This window comes from Monodelphis domestica, chromosome 5, assembly GCF_027887165.1.
Source record: "Monodelphis domestica isolate mMonDom1 chromosome 5, mMonDom1.pri, whole genome shotgun sequence".
Taxonomy (NCBI): domain Eukaryota; kingdom Metazoa; phylum Chordata; class Mammalia; order Didelphimorphia; family Didelphidae; genus Monodelphis; species Monodelphis domestica.
Window position 1 is genome coordinate 199,924,177 of NC_077231.1, and position 24,004 is coordinate 199,948,180.

The 24,004-nt window shown below is 36.0% G+C and overlaps 1 protein-coding gene across 2 annotated transcripts in view; it reads left to right on the forward strand.

The window, feature by feature from the left end:
• The window catches only part of SND1 (staphylococcal nuclease and tudor domain containing 1), a 547,109-nt gene that overhangs the window by 342,970 nt on the left and 180,135 nt on the right, over nt 1-24,004 (forward strand). For both annotated transcript variants that reach the window (XM_001366193.5, XM_056799670.1), the window contains exon 15: nt 9,056-9,197. In XM_001366193.5, the coding sequence (XP_001366230.2) occupies nt 9,056-9,197 (142 nt within the window). The remainder of the gene's footprint in view (nt 1-9,055; nt 9,198-24,004) is intronic.

A 24,004-nucleotide genomic window follows, 5' to 3' on the forward strand; every position in this document is an offset into this window, starting at 1 on the left:
TTATCTTTCTATGTTTTTTAAATAGTCACTGTTCTATATGATAAAACAATATAAATTAATATACACAATTTGGAGAGTTAGCAGGTCCTGTGAATAGACAACCAGCCCCAAAGCCAGAGAAATCTGGGGTCAAGTATCTCTAGTAGCTGTATTATCCTGAAACAAGTCACTTAACAAAACTTCTAAGTTATAGAGAAAAAACCTAACTGCATTGGCAGAGGAAGTGTCTTAATCAGGGTGTTCTTTATGACATTGTAAACACAATTGTATTACTTTCCCACAGTTTCTTCAGCCATTCTCCAGTGGGGATTTAGTGTTCCATCGCAATGCAAATACTGCTATTCTGAATATTTTTTTATGTAGATAGAATGTTCTCTTATGTAACCAGAATTTCCTATTTTGGCTTCTGTGAACCTCTCTTCATCTGTAGTTGTATAAACTATGTTTGTCCCTTCTTTTTTCTTATTTATGATATGACTCTTTATATTCCAGTACTACTTCAATAGTTTAGAGCTTATTGTGGAATATAGTATAAGATATTGGGCTAAAGCTATTTTCTGCCAGATTTCTTTCCATGTTTCTCCATCGGGTTTTATTGAATAATGATTTTATTTTGGCAATATTATTATTTATTTTATAAATACAATGTTCCTAGGGCAGCTAGGTGGTTCAGGAGATGGAGCCTAGAGATAGGATGTCCTGGGTTCAAATTTGGAGTCAGACACTTCCTAGCTATGTGGCCCTGGGCAAGTCACTTAATTGCCTTGTCCTTACTATTCTACTTTGGTATCAATGTTTAGTACCAATACCAAGACAGAAGGTTTTTGGGGGAGAGTTTAGGGTTTTTCTAATGCAACATAGCCAGTCTAACTGAGCTCAGTTCTCCAATTATTAAGGTCTGCATTTCTGTAAAAAGCATTTAATGGATGTGTTTATTCATATAGTTCCTATATGTGCTTTTGTAGATAGACTTCTTAAATAGTTTATACATTCAATAGTTATTTTGAATATAATTTCTTGATCCCTTGCCCTTTTTTTCTCTCTTTTTTTTTTTAATAACCCTTACCTTCCGTCTTGGAGTCAATACTGTGTATTGGCTCCAAGGCAGAAGAGTGGTAAGGGCTAGGCAATGGGGGTCAAGTGACTTGCCCAGGGTCACACAGCTAGGAAGTGGCTGAGGCCAGATTTGAACCTAGGACCTCCCGTCTCTAGGCCTGGTTCTCAATCCACTGAGCTACCCAACTGCCCCCCCTTGCCCTTTTTTATTTTTATTTTTGGTCATTACATAAAGACTTTTGATTTATGTTGGTTTATTTTATATCCTATTGCATTTTTTAGGTTATTAATTATTTCCAGTAATTTTAATTGCATCTCTATTCTTAGTAGATCATATTGTTTGCAAAAGTGATCATGATGCTTCTTTCTTATTATTGTTTATTCCCTCATTTTATTTATCTTCTCTTACTGTTATAACACTGTATCAAATAATAGTCCTAATAATGGACATGCTTGCTTTTCTATTGATCTTTTTTGGCAAGGCCTCAAGCATTTCTTGTTTACAAAAGAATGATTTGGGGTTTTAAATCGATATTATTTACCATGTTTAAGACAGTAAAATCATCTCAATAGATATGCTAAGTGTAACAGTTAAAATTTAGGAATATGGGGAGGCTGAGGCATGTAGAAATTAGTTTCTCTCTGCAAGGAGTATTATATTTTTTAGAGGTTTATTAAGGATTAAGGATTAAAGAATATACAAGTAAGAAACATGTGCCTAGGCCAGAGGCCTAGACAAAATAACCTCACATCATGGAAGAGATGCCTCTGCTCCAATATGGATGTCCAAAAAGAGAAAAGAGACCCAAAAACCTTTGCCACCAGCTTAAATCCTTCCTCGATCCCGGCCCACCTCAGAATTCCCGTGAGATTACAAAGCATTTTTGGGGAAGTGGAGCAAAGGCTTGTGGGGATTCTAGTCCTGTATTCGAGTCTATTTTTTACATAAGCCAGATGAAGGGTAACTGACAGGCCTCAAACCAGTTAATGATTTAAGGAGGTATCTACCTTAAGCATGTGAAAACTTCCCTTGGTGGAATGAGATAAGAACAGTTTGTTACAATGGTGATGAAGGGAGCTGAATCAGGCTCTTTGGAGTGCCTAGAACTTGGTCAGATATCCAAGAAGCCAACGTCATCCAATGCATCCAGACCCATCCCCAGTCTTCCTAATGTTTGTCTTGCCAGTGGACTTCAATGACTCTGGAAGAGCGAATGAGGCTGGTGACTTTGTCTACCTCTGCCTCACTTATATCCAATTCATGCACAAATTAAGACATTACCCTATGATAACATTGGACTTCTTTAAAACAAAAGAACACTTGCCATATTAAAGAAAGGTCCATTTTTTTCCCTATACTTTTTAGGTTTGTTTTTTTTCTTAATAGAAGCATATTGTCAAGAGCCTTTTTGGCATCTATTGATATATTTATTATTTATTGTTGGGGTATATTATGTTATATTGTTGGTATATTATGACTCATAGGATCATAGTTTTAGAGTTGGAAACTACCTTTCCCTAAATAAGCCATTGTTAAACATATATCTCCAAAGAGGTCAAAGATTATGTAAAAGGGCCTACATGTACATAAATGCATATGGTAGCACTTTTTGTTTTAACAGAGGGTTATAAACAAAAGGATTATAGTCAGCTGGGGAATATTGGAATACCCAGCTGCAAGAAACTACACTTCAAGAAATGAAGAATATTACAGATATACTAAAGCCTGTGAAGATGTATATGAATTCAATCAGAATGAAATGTGCAGAACCAGAAGGACAATTTATATAGTGACCTTACTAATTGAAAGGACTAGTGGCTAAAGACTAATAACAAAGTATACATCCTCTTTCTTGGCCAGGAATTAGGGATTTTGAAAGATATAGACACAAAAAATAATAATTAAATAATTAAATGAAGTTGATTTGCTTGCTAGTCAATTAACAAGCATTTATTAATAATCTATGCTAAGTGCCAGAATGTAAATTCAGAAGTGAAACAGTCTCTGTTGCCTGGATCTGATATTTTACTGTGGGGAAGCAGAGAGAAGATTATCAAGCCTAGGATCAAATGAAACTTGGATGATGATACAGTAAAGGGGATATAAAAGAAGGAGTAGTCAGACGGGTCAAAGGATAACTAGAAGAAAGTATTATAAAAGTGAAGTGAGGAGAAATTGTAGGAGGAAGAGCTAGTCATAGATTCAGAAGGCACATAGTGGTCATTCTAAGTATGGGAACTGAAAAAAAAAATGGCTGTTGGCTGTTGCAACAACAAGCTTTCAGAAATCTTATTTCTAGTCTTTCCAATACCATATCTTTCTTTATGTCTTTTATCGTGATACTAAAAGATTCCCAAGGTTCTTGCAAGCCACTCTTCAAGAAGGGGAGGTATTGTTGCAATCTTGTTCTTCCCATAGATTTCTCCTTACTTCTACCCTGTATTTTTTGTTTGCTATATTTGGGTCTCTCATGTGTGGGTTATGTTTTATTTATTTGATTCTTTGGACATTGTTTTACAGGAAGTTTTTTTTCCTGTGAAGTTTCTTTCTTCTTCCTCTTTCCTTTTTTTAAATTTGATACTTTTTTAGTATTTTAACCTCCCTGACACATTTGAGTTTAGTTTTGACCATTTTGCCATCTTGTTAGAATTCACTTAAGAAATTTCTTGGAAATACTAAGTTCTGTCATAATTCTGAATTTCATTATTTTCCAGCAAATCATTTCCCTGGATTATTCAAGAAGCAAAAATTTGATTAATAAAATATCCAATGACAATAGAAAGGAAAAAGAAACACGTACTCTTTTGAAACAATTTTATTTTAATGAGGCTTTTTAGATTTAAAACTTAATTAAATAAACTAAAGCCTTTTTCATAACAATAGGTATAGTCCTAGATTAGGGGTCTAAGGAATAGAAATGCTTTTCTAGAACTGCCTAACACATCTGGAGGGCAAACCATTTAACTGTGTTCAAAGTCAATTTTACAGTAATAAAATCAGTATTCCCAGAGCAAACAATTTCCATTTCTATACTGAGTAGGCAAAGATTATTTGTGGGTAAATTCTGTCACCTGAGGGAACATGTCTTTCTGCCTTACTCAACTTTGCATTTGATCTACTATGAAACTTAAGTTACAGGGAAAGAATTTTGGTCTCATTTCTCTATTCTTTTAGAATGACAAAAAAAAAGTGCATGATGGAAGAAAAAGGAATCTCCAGACTTATATATAAAGACTCTAAAAGACTCTCCTGTGTTAGCTATGATTTAGATTGAAAGCAGCTTCTTCTTTACTAAAGCCAAGCTTATATGATCATTATATCATTTTTACCAAAACAAGTTTCTTTCTTTTTTTCTTTACTAAACCACTTGCTTTTCTGTTAAGACTCTGTTGGAAATACAAAATGTACACATCAGAGTTTACAGGTCTAAGTTTCTTCCTCAGCCCACTAAAAATTCAGATCATTATAGAAATAAGAGCTGACTTTTACCTCATTCTTTCAAGTCAAAAACAATCACTGTGAAATATTGTTAGGATGCTTTCACTAACTCTAGGGACTTTCTTCTCTTAAAATAAAAATTAAAGATTCACATTCAAATGTTTTTTGTAACTTTCATCTTTGAAGTACTTTGTATTCATATTGTAAATGCTATAGCCTAGAGTTTAGCTATGTATAGAGATCTAGGCATAATTCACCCTGGAACTAGGATAATGTCAAACTAAATATTTTCTATCTGTACTTTGTTACTTAATGGATGGTCCATATTCTAGGGATGGTTTCATTTCTCTAAAAAGTACATTGGAAGATTCATTTTTTTCCTCTAAACTTTTGACTTTGGAATATAAAACATCATTGCTTTTGGAGGGAGGGTTTTTTAATTGGTTTTCAAGTTGGAGATGTCACTATCAGCATTCATTTCTACTTTTGCCTTTAAAAATGGCCTTTCATATTCTTAGTGCTTCTTCCCAACATATTCTTGAAAGAGCAGAGGTAGTTGACTTGTGGGTTGAGTCTTGGTAGGCAGCTGAGAATATCTTATTGATTTGGTTTTTTACACAGCAACAGTGAGCTCCTATTGCTTCTCCCTGTTTCATAGTCGGAGCAGGTAGACCCTTTGATGAACTAGACTAGGGGCTTACTAAGGGAAAGATAGTTTGGATGTAGCAAGTAGACCCATCCCTTATAGTTGTTGTTTTTAATCTTAATTGCTACAATAAATGGCTATCTTATTGGTTGGTTCAGACTTTTCATAAACTTTCTGGATAACTAGAAAGCATTTATTGTTATTGAGTAAAAGTACAGATTTCTTTTGCTTTGAGGCTAAAGACTTTTATTTCAGAATCATTATGTGATGTAGCTAATTCAAGTACATATTGTTGACTCTAAAGATCTGGCTTAGGCATATGATCCCTGCATTTTGAAGGCAAAATCTTGTTGATTATGTCCCATATGATATATTTATCATACTTGAATATCCAATTACAGGTGAAATGTTAGCACATAAATATTTGTAGGCATTTGTTTGTAAATATGTTGTACTCGGGCAACTAGGTGGTACAGTGGATAGATTACCAGGCCTGAAGTCAGGAAGATCTAAGTTCAAATTTGGTCTCTTGACACTTATTAGCCATGTGACCCTGGGCAAGTCATATCACTCTGCTTCCGTTTTTTTATATCTGTTAAATGAAGTAGAGAAGGAGATGGCCAATTACTCCAGTATCTTTGCCAAGAAACTCCAAATGGGGTCACAAAGAGTCAGATAAATGGAAACAACTAAACAGCAACAACATGTGGTATTCAAGTGTGCATGGGAAGCTATATGTTGCCTTATTATTTTTAATAAAATTGTGATAGCACTGGAAAGAGCTTTGAGTAGATTACTGTCTCTCTTTTCTGTAGTCTTCTATTTGAAGAGAATGAATCCTATTACTGTAAATATTGTTTTGATCCCAGCCTACTTCACTAGCTTCTCAAGATACGTGTGGCTCCAAGGCACCTTTGTGTCTCCTCAGCTGCTATGAATACCCTCAAATACATGATGGCTTGTTAAATTTTCTTTATCTAATATGCATTAATTTGGTTATAATAGCTCTGTTGCTAGGAGCAAAGATTGAAAGTAAGCGATTGCAGCAGCATAGACTAGTTGTGTCCTTGGAGTTAGAAAAATGTGGAGAACCTTCTGCCCTCATAAAGAGTTTGTAGTTAGTGTATAATTAATACTAATATAATTACTACTAATTAATACTAAGTATGGCCAAAAAAAAGAAGAAACAGGTATTACTGTCACCTATGTGATTTCCAAGGAATGTCTGCTCACATATGAGACGGGTTGACACTCACAAGGTTAGAATTAAAGGCTGGAGTAAGACCTTTTGGGCCTCAACTGATAGAAAGAAGGCAGGAGTTGCAATCATGATATCTGACAAAGCCAAAGCACAAATAGACCTGATCAAAAGGGATAGGGAAGGTAAATATATTCTGCTAAAAGGGAGTATAGACAATAAGGAAATAGCACTAATCAACATGTATGCACCAAATGGTATAGCATCCAAATTTTTAATAGAGAAACTAGGAGAATTGAAGAAGGAAATAGACAGTAAAACCATATTAGTGGGAGACTTGAACCAACCACAATCAAATTTAGATAAATCAAACCAAAAAATAAACAAGAAAGAGGTAAAAGAGGTGAATGAAATCTTAGAAAAATTAGAGTTAATAGACATATGGAGAAAAATAAATAGGGACAAAAAAGAATACACCTTCTTTTCAGCACCACATGACACATTCACAAAAATAGATCATATACTAGGTCATAGAAACATGGCACTCAAATGCAGAAAAGCAGAAATAATAATTGCAGCCTTTTCAGATCACAAGGCAATAAAAATATTGATCGGCAAGGGTACATGGAGAGCCAAATCAAAAATTAATTGGAAATTAAATAACATGATACTTCAAAATCTGATAGTTAGAGAAGAAATCATAGAAACAATTAATAATTTCGTTGAAGAAAATGACAATGGCGAAACATCCTTTCAAACCTTATGGGATGCAGCCAAGGCAGTACTTGGAGGAAAATTCATATCCCTGAGTGCATATATTTAACAAATTGGGGAGGACAGAGATCAAGGAATTGGAAATGCAAATCAAAAAACTTGAGAACAAACAAATTAAAAACCCCCAGAAGAAAACCATACTAGAGATCCTAAAAATTAAGGGAGAAATTAATAAAACCGAAAGTGACAGAACTATTGAGCTAATAAACAAGACTAGAAGCTGGTACTTTGAAAAAACAGACAAAATAGACAAAGTACTGGTTAATCTAATTAAAAAAAGGAAATAAGAAAGGCAAATTAACAGCATCACGGATGAAAAGGGGGATCTCACCTCCAATGAAGAAGAAATTAAGGCAATCATTAAAAACTACTTTGCCCAACTATATGGCAATAAATATACCAATCTAGGTGATATGGATGAATATTTACAAAAATATAAATTGCCTAGACTAACAGAAGAAGAAATAGTTTTCTTAAATAATCCCATATCAGAAAAAGAAATCCAACAGGCCATCAAAGAACTTCCTAAGAAAAAATCCCCAGGCCCTGACGGATTCACCAGTGAGAACAGTTAATCCCAATACTATACAAACTATTTGACATAATAAGCAAAGAGGTAGTTCTACCAAACTCCTTTTATGACACAAACATGGTACTAATTCCAAAGCCAGGCAGGCCAAAAACAGAGAAAGAAAATTATAGACCAATCTCCCTAATGAATATAGATGCAAAAATCTTAAATAGGATACTAGCAAAAAGACTCCAGCAAGTGATCAGAAGGGTCATCCACCATGATCAAGTAGGATTTATACCAGGGATGCAGGGCTGGTTCAGCATTAGGAAAACTATCCACATAATTGACCACATCAACAAGCAAACCAACAAGAACCACATGATTATCTCAATAGATGCAGAAAAAGCCTTTGATAAAATGCAACACCCATTCCTACTAAAAACACTAGAAAGCATAGGAATAGAAGGGTCATTCCTAAAAATAATAAACAGTATATATATATATATATATATATATATATATATATATATATATATATATATATATATATATCTAAAACCATCAACTAATATCATCTGCAATGGGGATAAACTTCTTCAGTATCTTTAAGTATGGTCGTATTTGTTTGAAACATGTTTAGTTGCTTTGATATTTGGGCATATTTAGTTGGACAACTTGAAGAAAATAAAAGGGGTGCTTAAAGCAGAGAATGTAGGTCAGAATATGATGCCATACTGTATTATTACTGAAGTGTGTGTCTAGTGGTTGCCTCAATTATAATTTCTAAGATTAAGAATTTGCCTCCACACTATACAATTTGAATGTGAATTTTTGTTTCCATCATCGAAATACCGTTCCTGCCTGAAAAAATGTAGAATGTATGTGTTGAAGAGAATGTTTATGTTGCAGATCTCAATATTATATTAATACTACTTCCTATGTTCTTTTTAGTGACCTTTGTCAAGCTTATCACAGTTTTTTCCTGGCTCTGGTACCTTACCAACTTAAATTATGTCCCTAGATCTTGTCTGAACCTTAGAAGCATGTAGGTGGAAAATGATTGGTACACAATCAAAGGATATCAGTTTATAGAGCATTTTGAAGGTTGTGGTTTTCCCTTATCCAGTGAGCTTTAAATCTTACATAATATGTAAGATTTAAAGGTGGAAAATGAGTCAGCCTTAAGATGGGGCAAGAGTGCCTATACTCTCCTATGAGATGGATGTTTTTATCTCTACAAATTGCCTGTACCTAGTACTTATAAAGTAGCACACTCATTGCATCATATTTATGTTATATGGTCTGAAATTCTTGATTATCAACATATTCCTAGGTTCTACTAGTCAGTTGAGCCTTAATCCCGAGTCCCAAGAATAAAATGGTGCCATTGTCAACTGAATGACTCTTTTTATTCTTTGTCCTGACCAGGATACTCAGAAAGCCAAGCAGTTCCTGCCTTTCCTCCAACGAGCTGGTCGTTCTGAAGCTGTGGTGGAGTATGTTTTCAGTGGTTCTCGCCTCAAACTCTACTTGCCAAAGGAAACCTGCCTCATTACCTTCCTACTTGCAGGTAAGTTTCCTGTATTTTCCCAAGCACATGACCTCTTTTTCACCTGTGTTGCTAGTGTTTTTCATTCCTTCTAAATAAGCTGGGACCACTGAAGAATTATTTCTAACTGGCAATGGAGGTGCTTCCCTGGATCTTTGAGAAAAAAAGCCCAATTCTAAAAGGATCCATGTGGTTCTTTATGGTTTCCTCTGCTTTACCCTGCCTCTACAACATGAAACCTACCAACTGGCACTGTGCATGTTGTCTTTTGAAGTGGAATTCTTTGACTTTTGGAGTTGAAGCTTACATGATGGAAAGTCAAGATTTTTAGGTTTGTTTGTTTGCCAACATTACTGCTGATTTGGCAATGTATTTTTAAAGTTGGGCAGATGATTTACCTTTCTTCTTCCTCACTTTTATAGGAAATGTGGAGTAGACAACTTAATGGCAGCACCCAATATACAACTATAGTAAAGAGAACACAAAATATGTACTGCCAGTGATAATACTTCAATACATTAAAAATCCATGATCTCATTGTGGGTACTCTATTGCTCTTTAACTTGCTAAGATAATTTAAAGATTTACTGTGACTTAAAAATTCAGAAACCTAAAGTCAATCCAGTAGAGAACATTTCCTAATAGAGATGGAACAAGTCTCAAATATTAGACGTTTTTTAAAGTCTGTTGCCAGGACAGGACCTAAAGGCCTTTTGTGCTTGTTAGGACTTGCTTGTATCCAGCTAGTATAACTCTTAGAAACTTAGGGATGATCACTCTTTCATGCTATACAGTAAGGCTTTGGAATAGGATTGTTAAGGGAGATAGCTGGTAGGCTTTCTCCAGGTTAGTATTCCTGCCATTTTCTTTATGGAAACATCTCAGAACACTTGTGAAGAACCTGGTTGATTTCAGATGTCCTAAGTCCCAAACTTTTCAAGAAACTCTGGGCATGACATTCCCTTTGCTTCCTTTCACCACTACAGTATCTCTCCATTGTACTCAGATTGATACATAAGGAAAAACTTGCCTCTCTTTTGTCACTGCATATGTATTTTTCTTCTCCTATGTTTTATAGAAACTTTAATGTGTCCCATGCCAGCAAGACTATGAATCATACGCTTTGAGCAATTTCCATTTATGCACTCAGGGAGCAAATTGCTTCATTTCTTCCCTGCTGGAAAATAATAAAGTTATTTATTTACAATAAGTATTTCACAGAGGCTTTTCTCTATAAGAGAAAACCATCATTTTGCCTTACTCCCCTTTCTTCACCCATCTTTGAACACTTAAGGGGCATACTTGTCTTTTTGCTGTCCAGGCTTCCTCATAACTATTAACTTCTTGAAAAGAATTTCCTTTTTTGGGGAGAAAAATGAAGATGTCACTTGTTATCCCCCCATGTGATTGCCTTGTTTTCCCAAGAGACATATATCTATTTCTTCTCAGTAAATGTGCCTTCCTCAGGCTATGGTTAAGCAAATTGTGTTCTCTTTTCAAATCTCAGTAAGTTATGTGAAATAAATAACTCTTTTGAGGATTGTGGGATTAAAGTACATAGCCACCAACCGAATGTCAATTCTGTTTTAGGTTCTCTCATAGAGCCCTTAAGAAATTAATGATTCTGTTTGGTATTCCTTTGAGTGATCAATTGTAAAATCCTGCATTCAGTTCTTACTTTTTAAAGATCAGGAAAGACTCCAAATCTTGCTAGAGAGATAGTCTTTAACTTCTAGGTGGGTGGATGAATTTTAGCATAACTGGGTGAATGTGATTACATAGAGTCAGTTATCCAATTCTGCTAAGATTTTGGGACAGAAAAGAAAAAAGACTATATTTCTCTTGAGAAACTTTGCTACTATTAAATCTATGGGGGGACGGGGTCCCACTGAAGAGGAATACAGCTCAATAAAGCTGGTTCAATTCATAGACCCAGCAAAAGTATACCTTTGTTCCTTTCTCAGGCAAGGGTGGTATACCGTAATAACTTGGCTTAATTTTGCATCAGAAATTACATGGCATTTGTACAGTAATTTGTATTAAAAAGACATTTCTCCAAGTAATTTGTATTTTAAAGAAAACAACACATGTATACTTATAATTAACATTTAAGGTTGTTGGGGGGGGGGTTCCCTCCCCAACCACGCAGTATGCTTATGTATTATGTGAGTGCAATATCTCAGAGACCTGTGATGGTTCTGGTTCTGGTATACCTCTTCCTGTCATCATAAGTAACAGAGGTCCAAGGCTTCCTAACTTCCATGCCTATATGCCATGGAAGAAAGAGCAAATAATCTTTCGTAATAGGCTCTGTAAATGAAGAGGGCATTCTAAAGTTGCTAAATGGGGAGTAGAAACACTTGGGGAAGAAAATGTGGATGCTTTTTTTCCTTTTGAGTTCTTGGAAAGGTTTCTTTCTGCATTTTGGAACAAGAAGCCTCTTTGGATTTCTATGGAACCCAGTGCTTTGCCATGTAGCTTAGGGACTCTACGAGAAGAACAAATAATATCTGGGTTGTCCTTTTGTTTCCTACTCCATATCCATCAAGCCCTCACTGGTGGGTTTCCAGGATAAGCTGAGTCGCTAGGTTGAGTTTTTCTTTCTAAAGACCAACAGAGAGTGAATGAACAGTCTTGAGCTTTATTTCCTCATTATAAAAGCAACCTCTCACTTCTTTTCTTCCTTGGCTAAACCTCAACATGAGTATTTGCTGACTAACATTTAAATAAAAGAAGCCACAATGATTGGTTATGTGTACTTTTGGCAGAGCTCTGGTTATGAAATGGTTATAAGTCTAGGCTGTTTGTTTAGAGTTCATGGATTCAAAAATCATTTTAGGAAATTAATGACTAAAAGGACAGAATAAGTTTTCCTTCTGAACTTGAGTCATCTATAAAGTTGGGGCTGTGTTTGAGCAATACTCTTCTTCCCTGGGCCACCAGGAGGGGAGTAGCTCTGAAATTGCCAGCAGGTAGCTGGGTCTACTCCCTCTTCATTTTTCTTCCCTAATCTCTGTCAGATTCTCCTACCTAAAGAACACAGATCCACTGTTTGTTAATTAGTTTTCACACTTGATCATTTCATGTTTGAAAAGGTTTTAAAAGGAATTTTCCAAAATTTGTAAACTTTGGCATTTTGCTCCTGTGCATCAAAGCCATATGATTAGAGGACTTGGGTACCTCTTTGCTTTGCTTTGTAGTTGTACCTACAGAGCAGGATTTGGCTGGCTTAGTGTCGGTAACCTATATAAGAGGCTCAACTGGACCCTATCTTGGGATAGTTTTTAAATTTTGACTGCTTTATTGGAGTAAGGGTGCAGGATGCTGGCTTTCTTTTGTATTTCTTTGGCCATGGAAATCAGAGTTCTCTTTGTGCATATCACCAGGAAGTCAGACAGGCTTGTTGAGTAAAGCTATTCCCCACATGTTTTATTTTCTTTGAGTCAGCATTTGCTAAATGCATACTATTTGTAGGGCACTGTGATAGGTTTAGTGGATATAAAGAAAAGGAAGAAAAAGGCAGCTCTGCCATTAAGGAGTTCACATTCCTTCTAATGGGAGATACAGCAGGAAAACCCATAAAGTAAAAGGAGGGTAAGTTGGAGGAGTCAGGAAACACTACAACTAAGGAGTTCCCAATTAGTTTCCCATAGATACTGACATCTAATGTGAGTCTTGAAGGAAGCTCAGGATTCTGAGAGAAAGCTAAAGAAGAATTCTAGCCTAGGATTGGGCAGCACTATGTACAAAGGGACAGAAACTGGAAATGGAATGGCAACTTCAAGAACAGCTCATATTCTTTGACTGGAATGTAGTTTGTCAAGGGGAGAAGTGGGAAATCATTGTGGGACCAGATTATAGAGGTTTTGAAATACCAATTTAAGGAATTTTTTCTAATATACTTGAAGATAGGCACTTCAGTGGCCCTAGAAATAATTCATTTTGTAGCTTTGTGGAAAGTCTAAGAGAGAGAGGAAATACTGAAAAAAATTAGAAGTCTGTCACAGGGGCAGCTAGGTGGCTCAGTGGATAGAGAGCCAGGCTTAGAGACATGAAGTTCAAATGTGGCCTCAGACATTTCCTAGCTCAGTGACCCTGAGCATGTCACTTGACCCCCATTGCCTAACCCTTACCACTGTTCTGCCTTAGAACCAATTATTGACCCTAAGACAAAAGGTAAGGATTTTTACTTAAAAAAGGAAAAAAAAACCTATTATGGTAGTATAGATAGGAGATGAGCCTCATAAGAATTGTGGCCATGTGAGAGAACAGATGGCAACAGATGTGAATAATAGAGAAGTAGGGTTGACAAGACCTCACCAATGATTTTCATTGAAAGGCAAAGGAGAAGTTCTAAATGCCTCTAAGTTTGTGAACCTGGGATGACTAGACTAATAGTTGTTCTCTCATCAGAAAGCAATCTGTAGGGGAAAACGAAAGATAATGAATTCTATTTTGGACATGTCCTTGAGGGCTGACAAGACGTCTAGGTAGAAATAGACGTCAGTGAGGTACTAGTGATGTAAGACTAAAATTCTATTATGAGATTAGGAACAGAGGTATAGATTTTGGACCCAAATGATTCATTGAGAAATTATGATGTTAACAAGACCAAAGGTGTAGACAGGAGAAAATTGAGCCCCCAGAAAGGGGGCGATGCCCTTGACTAGTTCAAGAGCCTTGCACATAGATATGGATGATGATTCAACAAAGGAGACTAAGTATTTACTGTGTGTGTACACATAAATATAAAAAAAGTGTTTTGTCAAGTGGTACAGTTGCAAGCCTAATTTCAAAGAGTGGAGTAATGAGTTGATGCTTTTCCTAATACTAAACCATCCTTGCATTCCTGTTATAAATCCCATCTGGTCATAGTGAATAACCCTTGTGATAACTTGCTATAGTCTTTTTGCTAGTATTTTATTTAAGATTTTTGCATCTATGTTCATTAAGGAGATTGGTCTACCATATTTGTGTCATAAAAAGAATTTGGTAAGACTCTTTCTTTGCTTATTTTTTCAAATAATTTATATAGTATTGGGATTAGTTGTTCTTTAAATATTTGATAATATTGACTTGTGAATCCTTCTGACTCTGGAGATTTTTTCTTAGGAAGTTCCTTAATTGCTTATTCAATTTCTTTTTCTGAGATGGGATTATATAAGTATTCTATTTCCTCTTTTGTTAATCCAGGCAATTTATATTTTTGTAAATATTCATCCATTTCATCTAGATTATAATATTTATTGCCATATACTTGGGCAAAATAACTATTAATAATTACCTTAATTTCCTCTTCATTAGAGGTGAGAGCACCTTTTTCATCTTTGATACTGTTAATTTGATTCTCATCTTTCCTTTTTTTAAATTAGATTAACCAGTACTTTATCTATTTTGTTTTTGTTTTTTCAAAGTACAAGCTCCTATCTTATTTATTATTTAATTCAGTAGTTCTTTTGCTTTCAGTTTTATTACTTTCTCCTTTGATTTTTAGGATTTCCAATTTAGTTTTTATCTGGGGATTTTTAATTTGTTCTCTAAGTTTTGATGGTGATTAGTGGAGGCAACCATGTAGGAACATTCCTGGGAGTTTGGCTACCAAAGGGAAGAGAATGATAGGATCAAATGAAGGTTTGTTTTTTGTTTTTGGTTTTGTTTTGTTTTTTAAGGATAAATGAAGGAGGAGCTGCTATTTTTCTAATCAACAGGGCTTGAGCCAGGGGTCATGTAAAGACTAAAGATGGAGACAAAGAATGATTCTAAAGGAAATGAGAAAGAATGGGATGTAGGGCACAAATAGAAGAGAGCTGTCTTTTACAAGAAAGGAAAAGAGAGAATGAGAAACCATAGAGATATTATGAAGTTTAAAATAGAGAAGAGGAAGCTCACTACAGGTGGTTTCTGAAGTGGCAAAATTCCCAACCAGATTAAAATATAATATGGAAATGTTTAATAAAATGAAAGTATAACATAGATAATGTTAATTTGTTGTATTCTAAATAAATTTAGGACCTTTATTTAAGTTTGAAACTACTGATGTAGGGGACTTGAGAGAATAGGACACATTAAATAAAACAAGTACCATGGGTAGGGAGTATAACTGAGAGTTGATCAGGAAAGAATTATTCTGGTCTTTTCTTTATGACCATTTGGAAATCTATTTTGTTGACTGTCCATACTTTCCCCTGGAAGTATATAGTCAATTTTGATGAGTAGGTGATCCTTGGTTGTAGACCCAATTCTCTTGCCTTTCTTAACATCATATTCTGAGCCTTGTAGTCCTTTAGTGTGGAGGCTGCCAGATCCTGTGTAACAATCAAGAAAGAATAAAAGAATTGTCATGCAGCATAGTGTAGTTAATATGGCAGTTATATAACTTAAATTAGTTTTCCAGAGCCCTAAAAAGCAGAAAAGCCAGATAGTGGGAATTACCTAAGGGTTGATGTTTGGCAAGCTATGAATGACATTCAGAGATGGGAATCAGTTTAAGAGTGACCTCCTTTACAGTAGAGCTAAGATTAGAAAGGAAATAACAGGAGGCCAGAGAAATAATGGACTAAGAAAAGAGAGAAAAGGTGGAAGTACTGCAGATCTTGGCAAGGACTAAAAATCGTAAAATTTTGCAGGAGTGAGGACATAGAGTGATAGGAGATGAGCTTCAGAATTCTGGATCACAGAGGTAGTACAATTTAAGAAGAGGTTGAGATCAAAGTATAACCATGCCATTCTGTGGCTAAGTTGAAATTCTATAGCTTGAGGATATTTAGAAGTGTAACATACTACAGAACCAGAATGTTTTGGAGGGGCATTAACTTTCTATTTAAGTCTCTTAATTTGACAGGGGATGTTCTGATGAAGAGGAAGACTGAAATTAAATATTGAAGCCCTTTATATAGGAGAGAAGGGAAGAATGATCTGGGAGTCAGCATAAGATTGCAGCAAGACTCTGAGTAAGATCAAATAGGCCAGTGGTATTCAAGCTCATGGAACAATTGGTTGTCAGAAGGGGCCTCACTCTATGCTGGAGGGAAGTGATGCCATTTTTTTTTCTTGTTCATTTTTTTGTGAATTCTTTTTGGGCTGTGAACTCTTTTTGGGCAGGCAGGTCCACAGCTTGATAGAGTAGCAGGTGGCCTGAACCAGGTGGCTTCTCTGTCACAGTCCCTGCACCCCTATATGTGGAATGATCAGATGGGAAAGCAGGTGGGAAAATTCAGCTGTACCTAGCAGGTCATTGTCTCCTGAGATCATGCCCTTTAGTCCTCTGAGCACCTGCCTTTGGTTTGATTGGTGAATAATTGACCTTTTGCAAACATATCCAAAGCTATTCAAGGTCCTGCTGCTGCTCTGGCCTCTTCCCATGCATATTTATTTCAGCCTAGGACACAATCACATCTAGTTCTTGTCCTGCATTAGCAGAGAAGCCAAAATCACTGAGTAGCTTACATTTTTATAAAAGCATCTCCATCTCCTCCTTCCCCCCCCGCCCCCCCAAGTTTATAAGACTTCCTCCATTTCTCTTGATTAGAACCAAGGTCATTCTGTTTTAGTTTGTCTTCACAAATGGCACGTTTATTATGTCCTTCAAAAAGAAAGAGAAACTCAGGTTCAATAAAAAGAAATTACTTAGCCCCTAAAATCATATAGTAATGTATTGAAACAGTGACAGAAAACTCTTATGGCTGTGACTCTTTGAAGTATATCTGCCTCTTAGGAATCATGGTTTACAGTGGAGCCAAGTTTAGAACTGACCAGCATTTTCCAAACTAGACCCTGCAAACCAAATGTATTCAGCAAGCTAGCTGACTGCCCTCCCTTCCTGATTTCCCCATTTCCTCCAAAGCTATTACTGTCTTGTGCATCACTTCAGATCCATTTTTTACTTCAGATTCTCTCTGAATCCTTTTGTTCGTCACATATCTTCCCTTTTCTCCATTCCAACATCCCCCAAACTCCTTTAATTCAAGCCTTAATTATACTATTGCAGTAGCTTCCAACCTAGTCTCCCTGCCTCCAACCTGTCCCTTTATCCAACCTATCCAATAAGTCACTGCCAAATTAATCTTCCTCATCTTCCTCTAACCATATCCTGCACCCTAAAAAAAATTATTTCATAAAATCCAACTTCCTTAGCCTGGTTTTCAGAGACCTTCAAAGGTACACTCTAACATACCCATCCAGCTATAACTATTTGTTTTCATATTCTCCAAGTTACAGTCAAATTAGTGTTGTGGGAACATGTTGTATACTTTCCTATCTCTTGTGTCTTTCCTTATTCTAGAATAACAATGGCGAACCTTTTAGAGATCACATGTCCAAATTGCACAGAGCAGCCCCTCTGGCATGCTGGGGCACATGTTGCTTAGACTCTCCAGCTATAATGTCTCCAATTAATCTGTTTAATTACTGTTTATCCTTCAAATCCCAGAAGAGTCCACAACTTTGTTGTCTCCATAAATCTGACTTCTTATAGTACTTTTTTACATTTCTGCATTCCATTATAACATTCTTTATTTTATATAGTTGTGTTTTTTCTCTCCCCTAATACATGGTAAATTCTGTGGCAATAGGAGCTTTGTTTAGTTCACCCCTGTACAATTCCCTGTAAAGGGAATTCTATCCCCTTCCCCCTCCTTTGGTTGCTGACCTGATTCATCAACATTTTCCCAGTAGTCAGTGCTACATCCCTGAATATAAATAAAAGAGGGTGGGTGGAGCCCACCTGCATCTTTTGGCACTGACTATGGGCTGGAGCAGACCAGTGAGGTAGAGAAGGAGATTTTCCTGCAGGATGGCTACAGGTGGTCAAACTTAGAGTAAGAGAGAGACTTTAAATCTATTCTTATCTACCTTTTCTATCTCAAGTGATTATTAATAAATTTTGTGGAAAATAAGAACTGGTAGATATTAATTTTAAATATAACACCCTCATATCTGAAGGGCGGTTTTCAAATTAGGTAGTCAGTAAATAATGAAAGGATACTCCTTTATGGAGCAATATAATATTTCATGGTGTCTGAAGTCTAAAAGATTATGTGCCCATGATGTTGATGCCATTATCAGCTTATTGAATAATCATTTCCTTTTTGTTTTGATGTTTGTGTCCATTGGGGAGCAATGCTCTTATTAAAGAATGGAAGAGTTTTTTGAATTTTCAATGGATTTTAATATCAATGTGGCTATTCTTTCCACAGGTAAAGATCACATTTATGTGTACTTTCCCATCTTATGCATCTTTTCTCTCTCTGCTTCCATAAATTCTCTTCAGTGACTGAGTTTCTTGAATAAGCTCCATAATTATAAAAAATTGAAAATTTTGGAAAATTAAATATCCCATGAGCTTTAGATGGTAATGCAAAAAGTACTATTAAGGATGGATTATTAATGACAGTTTGCCTAGCACAGGACACAGTGATTACACCTAGGATTGTTATCATCACTATCTTCAACAAAGCCAAATACAAACCACCCTCTTAACTCCAAATGAAGGAGAGGAAAAAATAGGCACTCAGTATGACTGTATTACAATAAGAACAAGAGTCCAAAACCTGTCCTTATATGAAAAATTCTTTCTGACTTCTTAAAATATGAATTTGGGAACCCGGAAAGATTTCCCCAGGATCATTCCATAATTTTGTAATTAATTATAAATTGTTACAAAATTTATCCCGTACCAATTCAGCAAATATTTTTGCTTTGAGGGAAAAAAGTCTTGGATCATTACCTCCAAAGCCAAAGAAACCTTGTCAAGAAAAAATATAATTGAACAAAAAGAATTTACTAAGGACTTAATGTGTACAAACCATTAAGTTTAGCAAGTTCATCCACAGCACTAATGGAAAAGCCCAGGAGTCCAAAGGCAAGACCCCAGGGTCTTTTGGTGAAGGGAAGAGAGCAAGAGCCAGGGAGGTGCAGTTTAGAAGGAGATATGTGGTGATCCTCTGTGATTCCCAATGATGACTGCACCATCCAGCCAGGCATGTATCTACCAGAAGTCCAGGTGGTTTCTGGCAATTGGAAGACCAGGAGCAGGTGTGGAAGAGAAGACAAGTGGGAGAGAATATGCTTCATACAAGGAACTAGTGTGCCCCAGTATCTTCAGTGGTAGGTGACATAGCTAGCACATCTAATGATAATTTTCTGATGGCCATGTATTCTTTGGTGATATTATGCTCATCATTTATTTGTTCATTCTTTCAAGGGTGATGAGATTCAAAATGTTGGCTTTTTAAAATCTTTTATTTTTATGGCATAACCTGTTCTGAGATAGATAGAAGAAGGAATACTCTTGTCACCTCCTGACCCTAAGAACAATGAATATTTATTAATTGCCAGCAATAAAAATTATGCCTAAGAGTGAGAAATCCTCTAGTACCATCAGAGGTCCAAATGTTAATATGTGAGATTTTCTGAGATGCAATTCTTAATTAAGCAATATAGGGTTTGTCCTTGCCTATTAATTCATTTTAGATTCTGTAATTGAATTCAGCTTAATGGAAATGCATATGGCAAAATGGTTCCCTTTCTCCATGTTTCTGTATCTTTTTTTTCCCTTTCTGACTTCATTTCTCCCTTTCTTTCTCATTGATTGATCCTTGGTTCATGAAGTGGGGGTGATAATGGAAGTTGTTCTGGGGAAATCTATCTCATCTTTTTTACCTGTCATTACACAGTGGGTCTGGCATTCTGGAGGGTCAATTGATTGTCAATTGTCAATCAGGACAGTAAACCTGATTCTGAGAATCATATCACAAGGTCAGCCCCATTTTCCTTTGGAGAAGATGAAGGTATGATTAGTTAAGACCGCATGATGTTAATAATAATACTTGATATTTATATTGTGCTTTTATATTTTCAAAGCCCTTTAATATCCATTATCCTACTTGATCCTTTAAATAGTCCTGTGAAGTGTCAGTCCCAAGTATTACTCTTATTTTACAGAGAAGGAAACTGGGGTTCAGACAGTTTAAATGACCTGTCCACTAAGACCAAGCAGAAATAAGTTTTGAACCCAGGTATTATGACTCTTTTAAAGGTCAGTATTCCTCTCTTCATTGGCCTATAAAGAGTAGTCTCAGGAAATTTTACTTGTGAGTCTTTTATGCACTTTAATACTATCTCAATAAACAACATAATAGAATTGGAAGATTTGTCATTGTTATTGTCTCCTATCCTCACCCTCCAATTTTGCAGTTGTCCAAAGTATTTAGGAAAACTATGCAGGAATTTATTCCACTTTTTAAACTCTATCTCCATCTCACAAATTATAAATATTTCTGTTTATATTGATGTTTGAATCATGAAGTATCCCCAGATTCACCATGGTGACCACTTGGTTACTTTAGGGATAGTGCCAATAACCTAGAGATCTCTTTACTTATCTTCTCATTCTCATATCTGTATGCTACATAAATAGCTAGTTTCAGGCATTCTATGATTGGAGGGAGAAAGAGAGAAAGCATTTATTTAATACCTACTTTGTGCCAGGCATTGTGCTAAAAATAGCTTTAAAAATATAATCTTATTTGATCTTCACAACCACCTTAGGAGGTAGTGCTATTATTATCCCAATTTTACAGTTAACTGAAGTAGACAAGATAGGTGCCCAGTAACTAATAAGGGCTAGATTTGAAATCAGATCTTCCTTCAGGCTCAACATTCTATCCACTGCACCACCTAGCTAATTCTGTAACCAATAGAAAATGCCATGATATACGTGGCCCTCGTAGCCACTGAACCTGATTTTAAATGGATAGTGTGAATAGATAATTTCATTCTCAGGAATGAAAACATTTTTAATTCATTTAGCATGCCATATCCCTTTTTTCTGACAATCTTCTCTGTACTATTCCATCTGATTTTTATTTGCTAGAATACACCAGTAAAAAATTAAATAACTGTCCTCAGCAACTTATGGGATAGTCTCTGAGCTTTCCACTGTTCCCCTCAGAGCTAATAAAAAATTCAGTTTTGGCCTGAGTCAAAGTTAATTTGGACTAGTCTCATTCATAATGATTTCTAGTTAGGAAACAGTTTGGAAACTTAGGGAAAAGTTAGTCACTTTTTTCTTGGCTTTCTTCTGAATAAGCAATATCTTACTCATCTTCAGTTTGAGAACTCCTTGCACAGGAAATAAATTCAAAATAGCATTAAACCCTTGGTTGTCCAGATAATATGTGTCACTTCTTTCTTAAAGTAATGTGTCTTCTTTGCACATTTGAAAGTATTTTCTAATTCAGTTTTATAAATTCTATTCCCTGAGTGCTGTCCCCATTACCCCAAACCTGATAGGTAAAGTGACTACGTTTTCCCTCTCTATTCTATGACTGATCATGCCATAGTCAAAATATCTACAGCCTTGTTCCATTCTCACGTCTCTTCTTATTGGCAATTTAGCATTAATGGTGGTTAAACATGGTAACATTTAAGCCTGGCCTATTTCCCATCTACTTCTACCCTGTTGGGGCCGAGGAACCTCATCTAGAGATAGAAAACCATTGTGTGTGTATGTGTGAGAAAGAACATAAATGCTTAAATAATTTTAAATTAAGGGGAAATGCTTTGAAATCTGGTAATGGGCAGCCAGCCCCAGGGTGAATACAGCTCATCACCTATGAGACTTAATCCTAGTTGCCATGGGAACCACTTCTTACAACCCTTTTCAATAGTGGTTTGACTTCATTTTAAAAAATAGATAAACACATAAAAATGTTTCTGATATGGAAATTCTGTCCTGGCTGTTGGCCATCCAATTGGGTTTCCCTGAGGCTTTTTTAAGTGTGTGGACTAGCTTACCCCATATATACATTCTGAATGATCATATCCTTAAGTGGTAACATCATCACACTAGCTCTCTCTCAATCCACCCACATAAAGAATTACAACCTTTTACAGTTCTAATTGCAAGCACATAGACCCAATTTCCTCTCTCATTCTGTGGGATTGGCCCACATAGCTAATGAGATATGCTGCCAAATATTGGTTACTGGAGGGAAAGGGACCAATTACAAAAGGTTCTTATAAATTTAAAGTTTGTAAAAATATATAATTCTTTTCAGTTTCCTCAGCCATACTGCCTCATATTTTTCCATATCTCTGTCTTCTAAATCTATTCTTTCTCATTGTTACTCCACTTATTCTACCGTTTTCTGCATTCTAGGACCACCATCTCTGCTCTTGCCTCCCTTTGTGCTCTTCACAGTCTTAACTCTCTCAGGGAAGCAGGCAGGAGATTAGTTGGTCATACCTGTGCAAGTCAGTTAAATTTCTGTGCTGTACTTTAGTCATCTTTTTTTTTCCACTTTAAACATTATTTTATTTGGTCATTTCCAAACATTATTCATTGGAAACAAAGATTATTTTCTTTTCCTCTCTCCCCCTCCCACCTCTCTCATAGCCGAACACATGATTCCACTGGGTATCACATGTGTTCTTGATTCAAACCCATTTCCATGTTGTGGGTATTTGCATTAGAGTGTTCATTTAGAGTCTCTCCTCAGTCATATCCCCTTCCAACCTGTAGTCAAGCAGTTGCTTTTCCTCAGTGTTTTTACTCCCATAGTTTATCTTCTGCTTGTGGACAGTGTTTTCTAGATCCCTGCAGATTGTTCAGGGACATTGCATTGACACTAATGGAGAAGTCCATTACCTTCAATTGTACAACAGTGTATCAGTCTCTGTGTATAATGTTTTCCTGGTTCTGCTTCTTTTGCTCTGCATCACTTCTTGGAGGTCGTTCCAGTCTTCATGGAATTCCTCTACTTTATTATTCCTTTTAGCACAATAGTATTCCATCACCAACATATACCACAATTTGTTCAGCCATTCTCCAATTGAAGGGCATCCCCTCATTTTCCAATTTTTGGCCACCACAAAGAGTGCAGCTATGAATATTCTTGAACAAGTCTTTTTACTTATTGTCTCTTTGGGGTACAAACCCAGCAGGGGAAGTTATCAAAATGCCAGGGAATCCACAAGGGACAATCAGAACTTTGAATGTGAATGGGATGAACTCACCCATAAAACGTAGACAAATAGCAGATTGGATTAGAACCCAAAACCCTACCATTTGTTGTCTTCAAGATACACATATGAGGAGGGTTGATACTCACAAGGTTAGAATTAAAGGCTGGAGTAAGACCTTTTGGGCCTCAACTGATAGAAAGAAGGCAGGAGTTGCAATCATGCTATCTGATAAAGCCAAAGCAAAAATAGACTTGATCAAAAGGGATAGGGAAGGTAAATATATTCTGTTAAAAGGGAATATAGATAATGAGGAAATATCACTAATCAACATATATGCACCAAATGGTATAGCATCCAAATTCTTAATGGAGAAACTAGGAGAATTGAAGGAGGAAATTGACAGTAAAACCATATTAGTGAGAGACTTGAACCAACCACTATCAAATTTAGATAAATCAAACCAAAAAATAAATAAGAAAGAGGTGAATGAAATCTTAGAAACGTTAGAGTTAATAGACATATGGAGAAAAATAAATAGGGACAAAAAGGAATACACCTTCTCAGCACCACATGGCACATTCACAAAAATAGATCATACACTAGGTCACAGAAACATGGCACTCAAATGCAGAAAAGCAGAAATAATAAATGCAACCTTTTCAGATCATAAAGCAATAAAAATATTGGTTGGTGAGGGTACATGGAGAACCAAATCAAAAATTAATTGGAAATTAAATAATATGATACTCTAAAATCGGTTAGTTAGAGAAGAAATCATAGAAACAATTAACAATTTCATTGGGGAAAATGACAATGGTGAGACATCCTTTCAAACCTTATGGGATGCAGCCAAAGCAGTACTT